This window comes from Coenobita brevimanus, chromosome 8, assembly GCF_032717465.1.
Source record: "Coenobita brevimanus isolate Jiangsu-jjx chromosome 8, ASM3271746v2, whole genome shotgun sequence".
Classification (NCBI taxonomy): Eukaryota; Metazoa; Arthropoda; class Malacostraca; order Decapoda; family Coenobitidae; genus Coenobita; species Coenobita brevimanus.
In genome coordinates, this window is record NC_136961.1 from 45,431,343 (window position 1) to 45,452,835 (window position 21,493).

General features: G+C 40.6%; 1 protein-coding gene across 1 annotated transcript in view; it reads right to left on the reverse strand.

Moving 5' to 3' along the window:
* LOC145407867 (uncharacterized) overlaps positions 1–20,375 on the reverse strand; it is a 35,135-nt gene extending 14,760 nt beyond the window's left edge. The window contains 17 exon segments of the mRNA XM_080278725.1: positions 208–2,105; positions 2,402–2,590; positions 3,823–3,954; positions 5,066–5,125; positions 6,143–6,273; positions 8,169–8,316; positions 9,364–9,498; positions 10,451–10,597; positions 11,781–11,884; positions 12,139–12,301; positions 13,082–13,260; positions 15,115–15,258; positions 15,884–16,060; positions 16,272–16,388; positions 18,889–19,057; positions 19,631–19,714; positions 20,292–20,375. Coding sequence (XP_080134851.1) covers positions 208–2,105; positions 2,402–2,590; positions 3,823–3,954; positions 5,066–5,125; positions 6,143–6,273; positions 8,169–8,316; positions 9,364–9,498; positions 10,451–10,597; positions 11,781–11,884; positions 12,139–12,301; positions 13,082–13,260; positions 15,115–15,258; positions 15,884–16,060; positions 16,272–16,388; positions 18,889–19,057; positions 19,631–19,714; positions 20,292–20,375 — 4,061 coding nt within the window.
* Positions 20,376–21,493: the final 1,118 nt, after the last annotated feature.

Sequence of the window (21,493 nt, forward strand, 5' to 3'; positions counted from 1 at the left end):
TAGTGCCCCTATCAGTAAAACAAATAACTCAAAGTCAAATGGCCACCCCTTACGGGATTATGGTGTCTGGCAATAGATAGATAGATAAATAGAAGTTTGATCTCCTTCATAATTAGAGCTTAAAAAAACTTAAATTCGTGAAACTTAAAGACTTTGTACAATTCAGTGTCTGATTACTGAAAAATCTGCAATTCAGTACCTACTCACCTTAGATCAGTGATTTGGTCTTGCAATTTTTTTATTTCCTCTTCTAGTATAGACTGTGACTTCTGCAATTCATCAACAGCCAACTTCAATTCATATTTTTCTTCTTCTTTTTCTATTAATTCTTCTTGTAAGGCCAATAGCTCTTCACTTAGCTTGGTTACCTTTGTTTCTTTTTCCTTCACAGACATCTCAAATGCCACTTTCTGGGAATCCCTTTCTTCTATTAATGATTTCAACTGCATCTGAGCTTCTGCATGTGCCTCTGTCACCTCCTTGGTAGTTTGTTCTTCGATGCGTAGTTTTTCTGTAAGATTACTGTTTTCTTCAAAGAGACGAGCATAATCATTCTGCAGTGAAGAGATGACATCATTCTTTTCATTTTCCAGTGAAGTTAGAGCTGCCTGCAGTTTATTATACTCTTCTTCTTTTTCTGACAGCAGTGCAGTATGCTGGGCAAGCTGGGCTGTGGTAACATCAAGCTTCCCTTGCAACTGCTGCAACTCACTCTTGAGTGCTTCAGCTTGAAGCATGGCATCCTCAGCACATTCAGCACTCATTTCCAGTTGACTAACCTTCTGTTGGCTCACTAACAGTTCATCCTTCAGTTTGTTATTTTCCTCAGTAGCAGCATCAAGTTTGTTTTTCAGAGCAGTGAGCTGGTCTTCTTTAATTTGTGAACTACTAATGGTCTGAGTAAGTTCTTCTTCCTTTTGCTCCAAAGTGCATGACAGGACAGAGCACTCTTTCTCAGAGTCCTTTAGTTTACTGTTTACCTCTTCAAACTGCTCTTTATGTTTTAATTCACGAGTTACATATTCAGTTATTTCATTTTCCTTTTGCTTTATCATATCTTCCTTTTCAGCTATAGTTGCAGCCATCTCCTTCTGCAACTTTGATTCTTCCTCCACAGTGCCAGTCAACTGAAATATGATTTCATTTGCCTCCTCTAACCGTACCTCCTTCCAATTATGTTCTTGGCTGAGGTCATGCAATTCTGATCGAAGATCTTCCTGAGAAGCCTCCAACGTGGCTTTCTCTTGAATAAGGATTTGTAATTTTCCATCAAAGTCGTTACTCAATTGGCTAACCTGAGCCTGAAGCAACTCAACTTGTCCTCTGAGTGCATTGCTGGCATTCTCTGCAGATTCAAGAGAACTGTTAACAACGAACAGTTTCTCCTCATAATCAGCCTTTGCCGCTTCAAAATTCTCCTGCAATGCTTTCTTTTCAGCCATCAAACTCTCTAGCTGGACTGTAAGATTCGCCACCTCTTTCTTGCTCTTATCCTGTGACTCTTCATGTTCACTAAGAATTTGAGACCAGTTGGCAGTATCCTTAGCAAGCTGGTCCTGGAGATTAGAAACTCTGCTTTCCTCCTCTTTCTTTAGGTGTTCCAGATTACTATATTCTGTCTCCAGCTTTTCATACTCATCCCTCAGCTTGGCCAAATGCTCATCTTTGGTCCTGCAGGCTTCAACAGACTCCACCAGCTCTGATTCTAGGTTCCTGAGTCTTTCCAATTCTGCTTTAAGTTGTTCTATCTGGTTCACACAATCATCCCTCTCCATACTGATACCATTCAGCTTTGTTTCTAATTCTTCTACTTCTGTCTGAGACTCAGTTAGTGCTTTCTCCTTTTCATTCTTAATGCTGTTCATTTCTTCTATCTTTTCAGTCTGTTCTCTAACAAGGGACTCCAGTTTTATTTTCTCCATCATGAGATTCTGAATATGTTTATCTGCACCACTGCACTTGTTCTTAAGATCTTCAACAAGCTTCTTTTCTTCATCAAGTGAAGCAAGAGCTGAAGACAGATTTTGCTGGACATCACAGTTTTCTTTATTCTTTAATTCTAGCTCCCTATCTCCATCTTCCTTCTTCTTCACTAATGCTTCAACCTGATAAAATGGAATACAGAGTTTACAGTATCATACAACATAATCAACAAAATCAACCTTCTCTGCTTTCAATCATGAGTTATAAACTGCAAACAAAGACACACAAGCCCATATAATTTTCCCATTATCATACCTCACACCTATAACAATCTGTATACAGTATAACCCTTCATATACCTGTACAGACAACAGCAACAAACACATGAAAAGAACTACTGTACAAAAAACTGCAATATGCAATTACTGTACAGTTATGCATGAATTTGATACGAAGTGAAGATGTTCCCTGGCCTCACCTCTAACTTGAGTTTGTCAGCAGTCTCAAGATAATGATTTAGCTCCATCTTGAGAGGATCTATCTTCCCTTCCAGTTCCCAGGCAGAAAGCTCAGCAGCCAGCTTCTCACCTTTGGCAGCCTCTTCCTTCTTCTGTGCTTCAACCAGATTGTTTTCAGCTTCCTTTGCTCTCTTCTCTGCATCACTTATCTAATTTTTTTAATCAATCAAAATGTGGAAATCAGTTTCCCCTCTCCATTACAAGTAAGACATTCATCATCATCATCATTCGGACCTCCTCTCCCACCCTAGGGCAGGGTGAGGAGAAGCAACATCCAGACAGCCCAAGTTTGCCCAATTCAATGGGCCAAGCTTCCATTCACTCATCATTAAAGCCCCCAGAATTCTGGCTCTATCTGATACACAATACAAACAAACTACTGTAATAACATTTTTATTGTTCATTAATTTTTCATCATCTTCCTAAAACAGTTTCCTACATTAACACAAGGTAAGGAAATCTTTTGCATGAAGTTTAGGCACTCCAACTTGATGCAGCCCACTTGAGTTTAAGTCTGAGTGATGATTGAGGTTTACTGCTCCAATACTGCCATCATGGGGATGCAGCCAGTGATAACTGAACTTTCTGGACTAAGTAACATACCGGTACCCCCAGGCCTCCAGGGCAATACTAAACTGGATGATAAATGAATGTCTTTTCATTCTTACTGGGGGCCCAAATCCATGGAAAAAAGAAACCTCAAGTACAATTTCCTTACTTCTTGTGTTGCTTACTCCCATACCCCAAGGGTAAAATGGTAATTCAGCTCACACTGTTATCTTAGAACCTGAGCCAAAAGGTAGACATGTAAACCAAACTATGACAGCTAAAAATAAATACAAAACTAAAATAAAATACAAAAGCCTGAAGTTGCCATCTTACAGCCATGTGTAGGACAATACTAAATACACATGCTGGTCAACATTATACAAGCTAAATGATGGACTGGGGAGAAAGGATAAAGGTTATAAATAATGCCATGCTTCCTCTTAAGGAATCCTCAAACTGAAATTGGCCATAGTACAACTGATGTTCTCTATGGAATAGGAACTAAACTAACTGCCAAAACCAGTTACAGTAATTAGCTACTCCCAACAATTGCTAGAAACTGTTGGGAGAAAAGAAATCTGAGGTACGCCCCTCATGGTGCAACATAGGATTGGATGATGGATGTAATAAGATTTCTAACAATGGATGAGTCTCGGCTTCGTCTTTGCCTATTTACTTGTGGCTGAGTTTCCAGCCTGAAAATATGCTAAAATATTATTACACCATGAAGTTAACAGTAAATTCAAATTCTTCTAATTTTGGTCCCAACAGGTCCAAATGTCTTATAACATTACACAGATAAAAGCATACTGGTGTGTCTGTACTTTTTTACCTGTTGCTTCATTTCATCCAACTGACTTTGTACTTCATTAATCTTTTGTTGTGCAGACTCAGCTGCTTCTTTCTTAATCTCTTCAACTTCCTTTGCTGCCTTTTCCTTCACTTGTGTGATTTCCAACTCCAGCTTAGCTTGATGTTCATTAGCCTGCAAAAAATTCATCATCCAGACCTCTTTGTCCTACCTCATTATGAGGTGAGATAAAGTCTAGAAAGCAAGGCAAAATATGGAGCACAATATAGAAGGAACATATTTATCATTACACTAAAATACTAATATTAATTCATTATGCTTCTAAACAATCATAGAGCTTCATATAACAGTGCCTGAAGAAAACAGCTAATTAATTCACCCAAACAAATGCACAAATTACTCCAGAAGATATGGTCACATTATCATTACTGTCAATGCCTCTCTCTCCCTCTCTCTTCCTGAATACCATAGTGAATACAGTACTTGTGAATGTCTCCAGGCAACATTAATCTCACACACAGTACTACATTACTTCAGTCACTCCTCCTGTTGTGAAAAGCACCTTCTTGTAATTCATTCATTTCATTCCCCACCCACCCACAATACCCTTGACTTCAACACTTCCATTCTTTAAAATCTCCCTGCAAAGTAACTTTTTAATTCTTCCATACCAAACCATGTATACATCATCAACTTTTAGTTTATAGAAGCCTACCCCACCCCCCCAACGGCGGCTCATGTAATATTACGAGCATATAAGGCAGGGCGGCTCACATAATATTACATTTTCATGTTTTTGATGAAACAATTGTAAATGTTAGTAAAAACAAATTACTTTGTGCGACACCACACCACATCAGCACACCAAACCGACCAGCTCCTTCCAAGTGTCTCCCGCCACAATCACCACCCACACGCACAGCGCCTACCAGCCTACAACCACCATCACCACCGCTGACACACTGAGTACCAGTCGCACTCCCTCCCACATACTCTTCTGCTCTACACGCTGCTAGATGAGCAAGTATGCATTTCTTACTTTTTTGTAACATATCCTAATATATTTATAAGGTTAAAACGATTTTCAAGATTCTTTACTTTCCTTGAAATATGCCCAAGTGTTAGTTAAGCTACGTAACTTTTTTGCCCGCCATGGAGAGGTTAAGGAATATCATAGGATAATACATGAAACACTTACTTCTTGCTTCACCTGATCTAGCTTAGTCTGAAGATCCTGGAGCTCTAAATTAGCTTTTTCAGACACCTCTTTCTTCACTTTGTCAATACTCTCTGCCATTGTCTCATTCAACTTCTTCATTTCTGCCTCAGCATTCAACTTCGCCTCATTGATCTGCACATAAAGATGAAGAGGTTTAATTTTGCGGCAAGACAGTTACCTCTCAGGGCTGCGCTGTTAAAACTGAAAGTGGGATAGTGTGGACAAGCCACAAATTTCTGATGATAATTTCCAATGCGGGTGATATGATGATACTACATGTCTGACCTTTTTGTATGGTATAATTGTTAGCTAGAGTCTGCAATGTGGGATGTAGGCTAATTACATCTATTACAGGTAAAAAAAACTCATGCCATCAGTTTTAATAATATGGCCATTAATTCCTGCTGCTACTCAAAAGGCTAGAAAGCAAACTGACTATGACTTATTCACTACAATGACATTCTTTTCAATCTAAAAATGCAACCACTAGATAATTTTATGTATGGTAACCCAGGTAATAGAGGTATCAACTAAAACCATCTAATCCCTCTAGTTCCAAAAGCCTCCCTAAAACCGTATAAAACCAAATGAAGACAGTACAAAGGACACAAATGATGTCCTCATAGTGAAGGAGATAAACAAATATCACACAACAATATGACACAGTGAACAGAATTATAGTGCATTTGTTCTTACCTGACAAAGATCCTTAACCTCCTTCTGCTAAGTTGATGGACAAGTGTACCGTAGTCAGAATGGAAGGTTTATTTGACAAGATTTTACGGGTCATTCCTACATCACAATTACGGCTCTTCAAATTTCTACAATCATGACATAGCATGAATGAAAGACTGGCTAAGAGGGTGTATGTAGGTGAGGTGGAGGGAGGGAGAGGGAGGGATAGACCGAGGATGAGGTGAAGGGATGGAGTTGAGAGGTACATGAGGGAGGGGGGGTGAGTTGGGGGGAAGGTAGTCAAATGGTGGGTGACAGAGCGACTTGGAGGCGTTTTGCGGGATTAGGGCATCGGGCTATAGAACAGAATAGAATAGAATAGATGACATAGCATTTATGTTGAGGGAATGACCCCAGTTTTGGCATCTAAAAACAAAGCAACTATACCTGCATTTCTGCCTCCTTCTTGATCTTCTCAGTCTCGGTAGCAGCCACAGACTTCACACTCTCCATCTCTGAGGTGCATTTGGCTAGCTGATCTTGCAGCTCTGATATTTTAGCCTCCATTTCTATAACACCTAAGGAAGAGAAAACTGGAATCCATGAAATGTGAAACAACAAAATTCATTTCATTAGAACATGCTTATTAGACTGGCTAAAACTTATTTAAGACACCCCTGTCACTCTTGGATACTTCCCCTTGATGGGACAGTTTTCTGTTGCATGCAACGAAACCAACATTGGGCCTCCATGCTGTATACTAATGTATATACAATACTTCACTGGCCTTCATACACTTTTCACATACCAGGTGGTTTTGTGAGTTAATAAGCTTCAACCGGAGGTAGCCAATAAGGGTCTATCAATGGAGTGGTTGAGGTTTATTACTTAGGTAATTGTGCTAAGGGGTGAGCAACTAGTAACTCTTACTCTAAACACCTTGACTGAGTAGTATAGCCTCAGGCCCCTCCATTCCTAATGGAGCAATAGTGGGCTGAATGACTGGTGAATGGATGGAAAATGGTTAACAAACTCACAGGATACTATAGATTTCACTCTGATGAATAAAAGTGATCAAATATTTGTCATCATATGACACTGCATTAACTCATGGGTCCTCCAATAGTGAATGACTGTAGCTGAAACATCTTCAAGACAATACTCACTCAACATGCTTATATTACTCATTTTCCTCTTCTCTCCGGACAATACTAACCCAAGATGCTCCTATTACTCATTTACCTCTTCCCACTTGGTAATGTGTTCCTTCACTCTTTTCTTCCATAAGGACACATAGCAACAGTCTGCCTCTTTCATCATTCTCAGCTTTGCAATGCTACACTCAACATCTCTTGATCTTATTACACTCAACATCTTTTGATCTTATTAAAGCTATATATCTTTTCCTCTAACATCAAACACCTTACCAGAAACAGCAAGCAATAAAGGTAACCATCCATCCATCCATCCATCATCCAATCCTACGTTGCACCATGAGGAGCGTAGAAGCCCAGGGCTAGGCAGTTGGTCCAGACATTTAAGATGAGAGTGACCAGCCTCACTCATCCCTGAAGGGCATTACATGAGCAATAAACTCCAATCACCCCTTGGATATAAACCTTCACCGGTTCAATCCTATTGGAGCATAATAATTACCCACAAAACCACCAGGCACCAAAATTTGGTTATATAGTTACCACCCACCATAGTAAATGGTTTCCTGGTGTACAGGAAACCATTTGGCTTGTCACTCAGTGTAGAGTCACCTGTAGGCAGAAGGAAGAGAAAAGAATGAAGGAAAAAAAGACAGAAGAAGATGGAAGGAAACAAGGATGGAGGAAAGGACAGGGCAGACACCCGAGAGCAGCACTACATTGAGTGAGTGGATGGTGGGCGCCCCCACCTACCTACAATAAAGGTAACACAAACAAAAATACCTAGATCTTTATCATCTCCTTACTCGCTCCTAAAAGCTATGGGCATGGGAGGGACACAAGGCTACTGTAGTTCAAGTAATCTGCATTGTAGGAGAATGCATTATGTCTCTGGCAGCAGTTATATAATCAATAAATCTACAGTCACTTATTGAATCTGAACACTGGCACACGGCTTCCTCCTACCAGAACTTTATTACTGTCTTATCAAGGCATTCTGAAGACATAAGGAAATCAGTAAAAGTACCCAAGTGCAGAGTCTTCATTATAAGTTAGGGATATGTAAAAATAATCTCTCATTTTTATTTTTCACATTTTTCTTTTTTCACACATCCAAAACAGTAACTTGGGGAAAACTGGCTAATCAGAGTTGCAGGATGCAACAGAAATTAAAGGTTTTCTATATGATGCTATGAACTTAGTACATTAGTATCAAAAGAATATTACTTAGGTAACTTATAACAAAGAGTTATATCAGCCTATAAAATTAACAAAACTTCCACACTGAAAATAATGCAACATGTGTGGCATCAACTTACCTGCCAGTTTCTTGTCACATTCTTCAGTCGTTGCCTTCAGTGCAGTTAGTGTCTCCTCCCGCTTGCCCTCAGAGGCCTTAAGTTCCTCTTGCAGCTTAGTGATTTCTAGGTTAAGCTTTGATTTGTCATTCTCAGCTTCTTTTGTGATCTAAAACATAGTACATGCCCAACATATTAACCTCATCTCCTTCATGTCCCCAAAGAGAGAAATATAAATGGCTTGTATTCAACCTTTTTCATGCAGTCATATAAGAACCGCTGATATATACATATAACATGAAAGGCAAAATACATAAAGATGTTGGAGACAAAGATAAGTAAGGTCTATCTACCTACTGTATCTACCTATTGCCAGACGTCTAATCCCGTAAGGGGTGGCCACAAACAAATCACTTCCATGTTGCCCTGTCCTCCGCCATTTCACTGTCCACGCCCTAGTTCACACACCCCTCTCTCATACACCCCTGCACATCATCCCTACATCTCATCCTCAGCCTCCCCCTCCCTCTCCTCCCCTCCACCTCACTCACATACACTCTCCTCATTAGTCTCTCATTCTTTATCCTCTCCACACGGCCAAACCACCTCAAAGCAAGGTACTAATGTGAATATCTGTGTTAACAAATGGCAGGAATTTAAGCACCATATGGAATTAAAATCCTTGCCTGAAAGTATGCTGGAAGACTAGAGAAAATTTGACTGATACAGTTTATGGTAGGAAAAACATCTTCAGTGTAATTTTGTAAAGATTTTTTTTTTTTTTTTTTTTTTTTTAAAATAACGTTGTGTCCCCTTTTTCAGTAATGGCTAAGGCGTTGCCCCCGGGTAGAGGACTTTGGTTTTGGAGCGCGTAGCATTTTATGACCGGATGCCCTTCCTGATTTCTACCAATGACCCTTGGGTAGACTCGAACCTCCAACCCTTCAGTCAGAGTGCTCTAACCCACTATGCCACAAAAAGCAAAAGCAAATGTATAAACTTAAGGTGTACAGTAAACTGTATAGAAACAACTTAACATATTATTAATAATTTTCTGTAGCTAGTTCCACTGAAGAAAAGCAACAGGAAGAGTATAAACATCATGTTGTAAACCGAATTATATAGACACAACTTATTCATTGAAATTTTCTACAGCTATTTCCACTCAGGCTACAGGAAGTGGAAAAAGACTGAAAAAAATAACCACTCTACCTACCTTTTCTTTCTCTGTCTGCAGTTCCTCCAATGCAAGCTTCCTACTCTCAGCCAGTTGTTCAGCTGCTTCAACTCTATTTGATAGTTTTTGGACTGAAGATTCAGCTGCATCTAGCTTAATTTTCAACCCCGAAGCCTGCAAAAGTATGGCATACATAATTATCATCATCATTCTGACCATATTTTTTCCACAAAAAGATGATGTGAGGCAGTAAAACAAGGAAAAAACAGTACAAGGTGGAAAACATAATACCTCCATGAACAGTAAAGTGTGGCAGACAGTCATTTACAAATCACTGAAGCCATACTCAAATAACGCAATACTGTACTATGTATCTGACAGTGAAAACTGTTGTCCTTTACATGTTGGGAGAGGGATGATTTCATTATGCACATGCTGTCAACCATCCCCATCAAAACCTCTCTTCCAGCTATGGATGAGTGAGGTAGGTCCCCGAATGCCAGGAAAAGTATAAACACAACAGTAGGAGAACTAATAAATTCTACATGCTGTCAGTACTTAACTTTTACAATCGCTTTGATCCTGCTCCAACACATTTTTCTGCACCACACTTTTATTAATATGAACAGAAACACATAGTACATTAAATCCAACTAGGCAAAATATTTCTAATACTCTTGTGCTCTCTCTTTCTGTTTATGGATCCTTCCTCATCCCACAACATGGGTGGGAATTATCGCTGGGATGCTAAGAAAGATAATGTAAAAGATAATCTGGATTCGACAATGCCTCCTTACACAGTCAGACTCAGTCAGTTTGCCTTGTGCCATCGCAATCAGCATTCCACATCTAAAGTATAGAGTTGTTGCTATTGTATCCCCTGGCTCATTTGAACATGAAGCCAGTGGACTGCAGGCTAAAGTTAACCTTCTCATGCAGCTCCCCGTCCTCTGTTCAGGGGATAGAGAGGAGGCTGAGAAGTGTTTGTACTGCATAACTGAGCAGTAAGCAGTGGAGCCACCTAGTTATATTAGTGCCACCACATGAAGGCACTCCTCTCCAGCACCTCATAAGGGTCAAATATACAAATGGGATGGATAACTGCCAAAGTATATTAGGTACATACCTGTGCCGCTGCCATCTCTTTGTCCTGACGAAGCTGGTTCAAATTTTTGGCTGTTTCCTCTGCTGCTTTCTCCAACTTAGCAATATCTGCCTCCAGCTGGTTACATCTGCTTACACATGCCTTCCACTCTTTCTCAACTGATGATGTCTGAAAAATAAGATTATGAAGTTGTACTGCTGCCTTACTTAGCTAATCCTGAAAATAAATCAGTAACAGATAACAGCAACACTCCCTTATTACAACTGTGGGAGGTAGTAGATGGTGGCGATCATCATCTACTCACTTGATGTAGTGCTGCCTCCTTTGTCCTCCACCCTTTTCACTCTTTTACTATGTCTGCTCTTCTCTCTACCTCCTTCTCCCATCATTCCAGTCACTTTTTATTGCTCTTCTTTCCACTTCTGGTGGTTCTACACTGAACTGCAAGCCTAATGGTTTCCTGTAACCCATGAAACCATTTAGAAAGCTGAGTGGTAACCACATATGGTACCTATCTAACAGGGATATGTGGGGCCTACCATGGTGCCCCAGTTAACTAGCAGGAAAGGCACAAATGTGGCATCCACCCGGAAACCAAACTTCCATACTTTTCCTCATGCCTTGCTGTGGCCTCACTGTGGCGAGGCACCATCTGCGACATGGAAACATTGGTTCACTACGCAGAACCGCCCTGCAGGGGCAGTGTGCTTCCCTACGGTTGATGGTTCTGCTCAGTCAGACAGACTAGGGTTACTCGACAACCATCACCACCACTGCAGAAGCCCACATGTTAATCAATAATACTATCTGCACAACCCTGTACAGTACCTTCAAAACTAATGAGAGGTCCAGAATGGAGGCTAACATTACCTCTTTCACTATACAGGCACTGGAATGCTGTGCCCCACTGCCTAACTATTTTACAAGCAGTCTCAATGCTCTTACACCACAGAAAGGAGGAAAGAGCAAAGGATAATATAAGGTAAAAGGAGTGCCCTTTCTTCTTTGATTCATGTCCTAAGGAAGATTAGGGAGCTGTCCTTTATTTTTATCACAAGCATGTATATATATAAAAAAAGGACTTTTCATAACACCATAAAATAAAGCACAGTTCTCTTACTTTCAATGGGTCCATAAAATATACTGTAGCAACATAAACACTGATAACTTTTTTGACAGTCCAAGAACTGCAACCAATCCTTCAAAATTTCCTATATAAAATATACCTGAGGAAAATAAGTAACTATCATTAGAGGATCATTATCATCTGTTGAAGTCATAAATTAAATGTCAAAGCATAACTTATACCATAACATTCAGACTCAAGACATATACTAAAAGCTTCACAAACCTGAGCATTTGCTTTATCCAGTGAGGCCTGCATGGAGTTCTGTGTATTGCGGGTATGAGTTTCTTGTTGCTGCAGCTTGGTCTTCAGATCTCGAATTAGATTTTCTGTAAAAACAAGAAAGAAATTGCTCTATCACCTGAACACACAATATACATACTATACAAGTATGTGATTTTAACACCTTCACTGAGAGAGGCCATTCATGACCTTCATAAAACTGTTTGTTGGTAGAAAGAATATAACAGAAAAAACACTAACACAGAGAAGAGGTTAACAGTTAAGTTAGTCCTTCTTGATTTTAATAAATTCAACAGTTATGTATCTGTATCACAATGAAACTTCACCAATCACCACTCACCCATATCAGCCATGTCCTTCTGTGCTCGTGAGAGGTCAGCATTTAGTTCTCTCTCCCGCTCTTTGAGCTTGTCTTCAAGACTTTTGCGGGCTGTCTCAGCATTATGTCTCTGACAATCAGCCTCACTCTGTACTGTCCGCAACCGCTGCTCTGTTTTCTCCAACTGGTCAACATAATACATAACATTTACAGGTTCATGAGCACCAGTCTCTATTAAGCTTATTAATAATCATAATAATAATGTGGTTGAAAAGATTAGAAATACACTGAGGTGGTTTGGACATGTGGAGAGAATGGAGAATGAAAGACTGACTAAGAGGGTGTATGTAGGTGAGGTGGAGGGAGGGAGAGGGAGGGGCAGACTGAGGATGAGGTGGAGGGATGGAGTTGAGAGGTATATGAGGGAGGGGGGGGGGTGAGTTGGGGGGAGGGTAGTCAAATGGTGGGTGACAGAGTGACTTGGAGGCGTTTTGTCCGCGGCCACCCTTTGCAGGATTAGGGCGTCGGGCTATAGATAGATAGAATAATCAATAAATTAAAATGATACTGTGCTTGCTTCCTTTTAAAACTCCCCATACCAGAATTATCATTACTGGTATACCACTAGACATCAGACACAGGCATCTTACTCCCAGGAACATGCTAATTACCTAACATCCTGAGTTGACCAATAAAATGTACATACCATACTGTAAATAGACCACAGGACTGGATCCCTGAAAGTTTTATTTTCTCTACTGGTAACTAAACCAAGTCTGGATCCAAAATAAAATGAAGTTCAGTTCACTGATGAAACACTGATCTTCTATTGCTTTAAGGTCAATGAAAATATATACCTTACAAACAAGGAAGCAACACTGATTTTCCATCATATTTAGATCAGTGAAAATAAAAATCTTGTAAACAATGACACTTTATTGTAATATACTGGTTAATTTCTCACCTTCCCTGAGGCTTCTTCAGCAGCTGCTTTAAATGAAGTGTACTGCTCATTAGCATACTTCAGTTCCCTTTCCTTTGTGTTCAGTTCTGCACTGGTTTTATCTAAAGCTGTCTGAAGAGCAACCATTTCTTGCTTAAGTTTTGTTACATCAGGTGCTGCTGATACTGAAGCTGTCAGGGCTGAAAAATAAATAAATTAATAACTAAATACCTAACAAATATATGAAATGCAAATTATATAAAGAGGGGCACTCACCATCCATTCGCTCAATGTAGTGCTGCTCTCAGGTGACTGCCCTTTCCTCTCTTCCTGCCTTCTTTTTTTTCTTTCCTCTTCCTTCTGTTTATAGGTGACCTTACAGTAAGTGACATGCAAAATGGTTTCCTGTACACCAGGAAACCATTAACTACACTGGGTAGTAACCCAGAATAAATGCAGATAAAACAAAAGTGATGATACTAAGGGCTGGTGGTGGTACACTGTCCAAGCAGAGGGAGTGTGGCCATGTGCAGCTTGCCACAAGGGTGTGGGAAGTAATTCAATCTTGTGCAGTATTTGTGATAAGTAGGTTCATATGGAATGTGGTGATATTACAGGTAGGTTGCAAAATAATGCTGATTTTGTGTGTGTGGTGTGTCGACTAAAGCATGCAGAGATTAAAAGGCATGAAAAGATTGATGTTGTTGGAGAATCTCTTAAGTAGCTAAATGAAGAGTTTTGTTTTGAGGGGGACATATTACAGGCAGGAGCTGGGGCTGATGCTAGCTCTGTGGCTGTGGTAATGAGCTGTTGGCAGAAGTTCAAGGAGCTGTTGCCTTTCCTGACACCGAGAGGGCACTCCCTGTGCTAAGGTATATGCAGAATGTGTTATGGAATGTAATGCTGTATGGTACTGAAACCTGGGCAGTAAAGGAAGAGAATATTCATAGGTTCAAACATCCAGAAATGATAATGATTAGATGGATGTGAAGCGCATCCTTGAATGAGAGGTCTGGGGCGGTTAGGGCTGCGATTGATGAGTTGAAAAGAAGAATGAGACATTAATATATTAGAACTGTATTGTGATGAGGAGGGGTAGACTGATATGGCTTGGGCATGTTGAGAGTGGAAGATGAAAACTAGGTGCTGAAGGAAAGGAAAGTGAACACTGAGAGCTGTGAGAGGCAGACCAAAAAAGACCTGGGAGAAGGTCACAGGGTGTGACCTACGCAATAGGGGACTGAATAGGGAGGTTGCAAGAGACCAAACAGTGTGAAGAGCTGCCATTAGGTGACCAAGGCCAATGCATGCAAGAGTGCTGGAGCCTTTATTAATAAAACAAAATGAAATAAGCAATCCTCTTCCTTTCAGTGGACAAGGAGATACAGTAATCTGGGGGTTTGTATGACCAGTCAGTTGAACAATCCAGTTATATCAATGCCACCACATTAAGTTGTCCTTCTCCAGCACCAAATTGCCAATTTTCTCACTTTACAATGGCAACTACATGCAGATGGTGGTTACCATCATCCACTCACTTGTTTTAAAACTGCATACTTCATAACATTTATCGCTCTTTTTCTTTGTCCTTCCTTACTTCCTATTTCTCCTTTTCTTCCTGTCACTTTTTATGGCCCTCCTTTCTACTTCAGGTGGCTGTACACTGAGCAATAAGCCTTATCATTTACAGCACTGACTGACAACCACATAACCAAACAGCTGGGTGACGTGGGGCCAACCATGGTGCACCTGTTAACTGGGTGCAGATGCAAATGCTGCATCCATCCAGGAACAAAACCTCCACACTTTTCCATGCCCCTCGCACTGACGAGGTGCTGTCGCCCACAAGGGAACATCAGTTCATTGTATGGGACTGCCCTGCAGGGATGACTGCTTGCCTGCTGTTGATGGGACTGCTCAGCCAGACAGACTGAAGATACTCAGCAACAACAGTAGCAACTGTATGTAAAATGCTATGATATATTAGTACTCAGCCCTTACTTACGGTACTTAAAGTATGTTTATTATCTTGAAAAAGAAGCATCCAAACGTACCTTCTACTTCTTTTTTATACTGGTCAATTATCCTCTCAAGTTGTTTGGTATACTCATCAGAGGGTGCTGGAGTGCTTGGTAAAGACGTCAAGGACAGCTGCCGGCAAGCACTCTTCAGTGGGAGCTCCTCACTTGCACTAGTACCTGTCACAAACCCAGTCTTTTAGCTGAAAATAATGGCTAGAATGTGATGGTGACAAAATATGCAAGGTGGCAATAACATTCTGGGAATGTCAATAATGTGTCAAAGACTGTCTGGGCCATCTTGATGAGCAAGCTGTTGAAACTTTTCCTGGTTTAATAATTTCTCTTTCCTTGTTTCTGGATCCTTCATCACCTCATTTAAAGTAGGGGGGGGGGAGGCCATGATGATGAACAATGTACAAAGGACACATGGGTCTGGCACCCTTTTTTCTACTTACTCTCCTAAGCCCAAGACTGCATTTCCTAAGCAATACAGAACTGCCCACTGTCAGCAAGAATAAAATTAAAACTCCTCTGACTGAAGGGGTTAAATGAGTGTCTAACTCTATCAGTCCAAGTATGTAATTCCTAAGCTGAGTGAGAGACAACTAATGTAATGATGAAAGCCTCACTGTATCATTAGAGTGAAAAAAGGCATTAAGGAACCGACATATTGTTAAAAGCCTCACGCTACCTTTTTGGTGGAACTATGAACTGGTATAATAATGATGAGAGAGCTAGAAAAATGCAACATGGAGTACACAACTCCATCATCTTTTAAATTAATATAAATGACGTTAGTTACCTTTTCCTTGTTCGGGTTGGTATGGAGCCCTGAAGGGATTTTCCTGGCTTGTTTCTATGGCTGTCTTTATGGGTGTTTTGCTGGGGGTGCGCTGATTCCTTCTCCCATTGTTGCTCCTCTCACCAAAGCTGCCCCAGAAATCCTTTTCCTGAGAGCCACTAGCTGTACTAACACTGGGAGCTTCTGAAACCTGTCATTAATACAAATTCATTGTTTATGGATGCATCTCACCCCATCTTTTAGAGTTGGAAACTTGGAATGATGATGCTTACAAGAAATATATGCCATAAAAAATACAGTAACATCATTTCCATAAATTTATTGTACATCAACTAAATATACACAATAGAGATGCAACAAGAAGCAGTAAGGTTTACTATGAAAACTATTATGCATTAATCAAGAAATACCTGGGACTGCATTGGCTGGTTTGTTTTCGACTTCAGCTCCTTATTCTCACGCATCAGTTCTTCCACTTTCTTTTGAAGGCTTTCAAATGATTCCTCTGTGGAAATGAAGTCATAGTAGAGAAAAATCATGTTCTTGAGTATGTCACTCTCCTATTCCTTGCTTTCTCACTGGCCTTTAAGCACCTTTCTAAATAGCCTCCCTACCCTCACAGAACTAGATATGAGTTCTTTCCCCCTAAAGGACTTGCCTCTTGGTTGACTAGCTATAACAATAGCATTTAATGTACCCCTACCACGCACATATACAAGCTGCATCTCATCAAGGTTCAGTCTCTCCCCAGTATGTCTGGTACCACCTTCAGACCCCTTCTAGGGAGGGGGGGGGTGAAAAGTATCTGTTCACCAGAGGGTATCATCATCATCATCCAGACCCCCTTTCCCACCCAAGGGCAGGATGAGGAGTAGCAATGTCCAGACAGCCCAAATCTGCCCAATCCAATAGGCAATGCTTCCATTCATTCATCATTCAAGCCCCTGGAATCCTGGCTCCATCGCATACGCCAAAAACATTCACCAAGCTCTGCAGCTTCACACAAACGTATCCGACTGAGTCAAGCCGGATGCTGCCACGTTAAAAAGGGGTGCTAAAATCACTGATCATGCACTTCTCCTCACAACATTCATCCAGCCAGCTCAATCTCTTGTCAGTTCCCTAGCCTCACCGACTTCCACACCTCTCTTCCTCACACACTCATCCACCATATATCCACCTTCGCCTTGGCCTACCTCACCTCCTCCCTCCTTCAAATTCACTCAGATATACCTTTTTCACCACCCTATTGTTATCCATTCTCTCCACATGACCATACCATCTCAGTACACTCTCTTCGATTCTGGCGTCCACTGACTTCCTCACTCCACACCTTTCACGAATCACATTACAGTATTTTGTATCCTATCCCCCCTCTGCACTCCACATACATTCCTCAGCAGTCCCATTTCCACTGCTCTTATTCCTGACTTCTCATTTTCATGCCACACCATAGTCTCACATCCATATATTAAAGCTGGCACTAACACTCCGTCAAGTAAGCCTCGTGCAGCTGCAACACTCAAGCCTCTGTTTCTTATCAAGGCCTTCATTGCACCAGCTACTTTTCTTCCCTGTGTCACTCTACTTTCAACTTCTTTTGCACATTTTCCTCTCTTTTCTATCACTGTACCCAGGTATTTGAACTCTCTCATCAATTCCAGTCTCTCTCCATTCACTGTAACATCACACTGGGAGTCACCTTCTCTCTCAATAGCCATCACTTTACTCTTTTCTACATTTACTCTCAAGGCACAATGCTCACAGACATTAGCAAAACTCTGCACTAGGCTACCAAGTTCTTGTCCGGTACTTCCAGGCAGTACTGCATCATCAGCATACAACAAATTTGAGATATTCCATCCATCACCATTCATTACCAACGCCATCCCTCTCTCCATTACTCGTGTTTTTTACTTCTCTCATCACCCCATCCATATATATATTGAACAACCATGGCGGTAACGACTATGTAAAAAGGACAACTGAGATTCTGTATGTGTTGGGAGAGGATGGGCCAGCACAAACTCTAACTGTTGTTGGGCATATGATGAGCATTAAGGTCATACTACAGGCAAAGGTCTTCCCTTCCTTTTACATGCATTCACAACCACACACTTCATCTAGTGTAGCAATGTGTCCTCTACTGTAGCTACATTAATTAAATCAGCTATTACCCTCACAAGTGGTGGAGTGGGTTGCCTTCATGCAGTGATAACAATAAATCCAATTACATAAACACTCTTCAACTCCTTCCCTTTCCTCTAAAGAGAAGATGGTGAACTGCAGGAAAGGAGCAACTTCAGCCTACAGTTCACCAATTTCACCTTAAGATAAGGCTGGGGCAACAACAAAAACAACCATAATACACCTACATACCCTGAAGCTTTGAACATTTTGACAACTACCCTAGAGTTACCCTTTTTCATTCTGTCTATTGCATTCATGTTTTGACCAATAGCGTAGTGTGTTTTCTCTAACCTGATATAGACCCCTAACCTATTATACCCCAGCTGAAGGTCATATAGTTAAATTTAGCGGCCAATTTATCTGATAACTAAGGAGCTTCATTCCTACCTTATTACTGTGGCTTATTGAATTTCATGAGATCACACCTCAGTATTCAAGTTGTGGGAACTGCTCAGTTATGTCAGGTGGAGACAAACCAATTATAACTAGAGGGGCACTCAGTGGAGCACATCTCACTGACAAGGGAAACATAATTTCCAAACCGATCTTCGTAATGGGTTAGGTTTTCTCATCACTGATTAGGGTTTCACAAAAAGTGTTTTCCGGATCCAGAATCTGTAATATGATCTAGATCGGTCCCAAAAGTTAATCAATTGTCCCCTGGGACATGGGCTATCTACCTACCAAATTTGGTCCAAATCTCACTTGTAGTTTCTGAGTAATCTTGCTAACAGACAAACAAACTAACAAACAAACAGGGGTGAAAACATACTCTCCTTGTCAAACAGAATGAGAACTGTAGGCTAGGAAATCACCTGACTGTGCATCTGTGGAGGAGGTTTGTCTTGGTGGAGGCAAGGTGATGCTGGAGGTTATATGGTCATGCTGCCCCTTTTGTAACTGCAGCTGGAGATGCTCACAACTGCGCTCTAGCTGCTCAATTTCTTTACGAAGGGATTGCTGCTCCTTCGTACTTTCATCATTCTGGGATATCAAAAAATAAAGGCACAAATTACCGAAAGCAAAGATTTCAAACTAAAGGTTCTCACAGGAATGATACATCTGCTGTAGTTTTGGGCCAATAATCAGCACGAAGCAAATGTTTCCACAGTTAATAAGTATCATGTGGTACAAAGGTAAAATGTTAACTTAGCATTATGATCGTATTAATTATACAGTACATGTGGATGAGTACAAGCGCTTACAACATACAAATTGAACATATGTATTTTCCATGACATTATAGTAGGCTCTTATCTGTATACCATAAAAAACTGTAAAACCAGTATATGTGTACCTGTACTGTATATAACTGTATCAGTACTCTTCCTGACTGAATCACAATACAGCAAAAATCACTGTCTATACCTTGAAAACTTATGGGAGGAGGGAAATTCCAACCCCCAACTTCAACAATTTTTCACTCGCCTTTTTGTTCCCCTATGGATATGCAGTTCTTTCTGTAGTACAAAATATAGTTATATCAACACTATTATACAGTTACTGTAACAAGGCATTTATTGACTGCATGAAAGTAAATAAAATTAAATACTGTACTTTTCTTTTCTGATTATCCAAGGCTTGCTGAAGAGTATCCAGTTGGTTCTGTTTCTGAATTCTTTCCTTCTTCATTCGCTCCACCTAAAAGGGACAAAATACACATAAAACTTCAAATTACCAGTCAGTATAATACACAGTACGGTACATAGTAGTATGAAACACTGTAGCCTGCAATAAATTAAACAGTGCTCTGCTAAAATTAGTGTACATTACTGACAAATGAAATGAAACTGATGCTAATTTACAAAGCTTACAAAGACTAGGCTGAATACAGTTATGTGACATAAAGAAAACCATACTGTATACAATAGACTGGAGGGAAGTTTAGTCTGATAGATACGGTACATGGATTTAACATGAGCAGTCTTTAACTACACAGGTATTATTTTTTCCACAATAGCTACAGCAAAATATGGACCATTAGCATACAGAACATTATCTCAAGTGAGGCTGTTGTGGCCCTAGGTTCATTTTAACATAATACTGATGATCTGCAGCCTGAATTATGCCCTTCTGCAGTTTGGCATCCCCCATCCTGAGGGTGGGGAACAAGTTGAGGGACATCTATATAAATTATATTGGTGTTGCTATGGAATGGCAACTCTCCCCAGCATCTCAAGTATGGTCGTGTATAATTTGATGTAAGGGTGAAACTTACCTGATTTTCAAGGTCCTCCACCTTGCTGCGGGCATTTGAGGAGAGTCCCTCCTTCCACTCTGATGCTGATCCAAACCAACTCATGATTGCCTCATTTAACTACCATTCACACCTGCAAATGAGATACTGCACTAACATGTGATCTTTATTTTCCCTGTATGATGACAGTAACTGTGTATGAAAATTAGTTAGATGATTCTGTAGACCTCAGCACAAAGAGTCTGGTATCTAGTCACAACCATTATTCATCCGTACGTGCTGCGATTATAGTCACAAGCCAAACTGAGGCTCTCATCCAAATACAAATACCGGTACTGCATTAAAGTAAGGTACTCTACATACCGCAGGAACATTTATTTTTTTGTCTTTACATCACATTGGTAACAGTATCTAGACAAAATGCCATTAATTCTGCACATCAACACCAATGGCTGGTGTCTTGGTTGTCCATTAATAAGGAACCTGAGCCCCAAAGTAGCAACCCAGGGAAAGTCCACCACCCCATCCCAAGGAATACACAGAGATGGTATGGGCCTATACAAACAATGCACATAGACGTGGTGTTTAAGACGAACCTTTCATAGTGAGATTTAGAGTAACACTGGAAAAGGCAGACCTTATGTGGCATAGAAGAGCGGAACAGTACAGGCTATTGGTACTGTGCGACAGAAGGAGGAGGGAGATGAACATTTAAGAAAGAGGTTATATAAGGACAAAGTACCCTGGAGGCAGTTCTCATCTGACCATCCCCTGTCAGGAAGTTGTAGGAAGTGGGCATGGTTCAGAGATAATGATGACTGAACTTACCCACCCTGGCCTACACAAGATCTTGTGGTGATCAGACTGAGGCACTGAAGATCATCAACTGGAGGTGTGATCAAGATTGTACAGAGGGGATCTTCCGAATGAGAGAGGATGACATAACCCAAAGCAATTTAAAGAAAACTTTCAAGCCTAGAACAAGACTAAACCTCAGGAAGTATTCTTTCTCGAACAGAACTGTAAACAACTGGAACGAGTTGCCTGAGTGGGTGGTGAATGCTGAAACTGTGATGAAGTTTGAATCTTGTCTTGATAAACTGCGGACAGGCCAGGAGCAAAAGTTCAATTATAGGGCACATATAACCACAGTACGCAGCCAATGCCTTCTTTCAGAAGGATATCTGTGAGTATCTGTGAGTATGATGATTACACAGATCAAA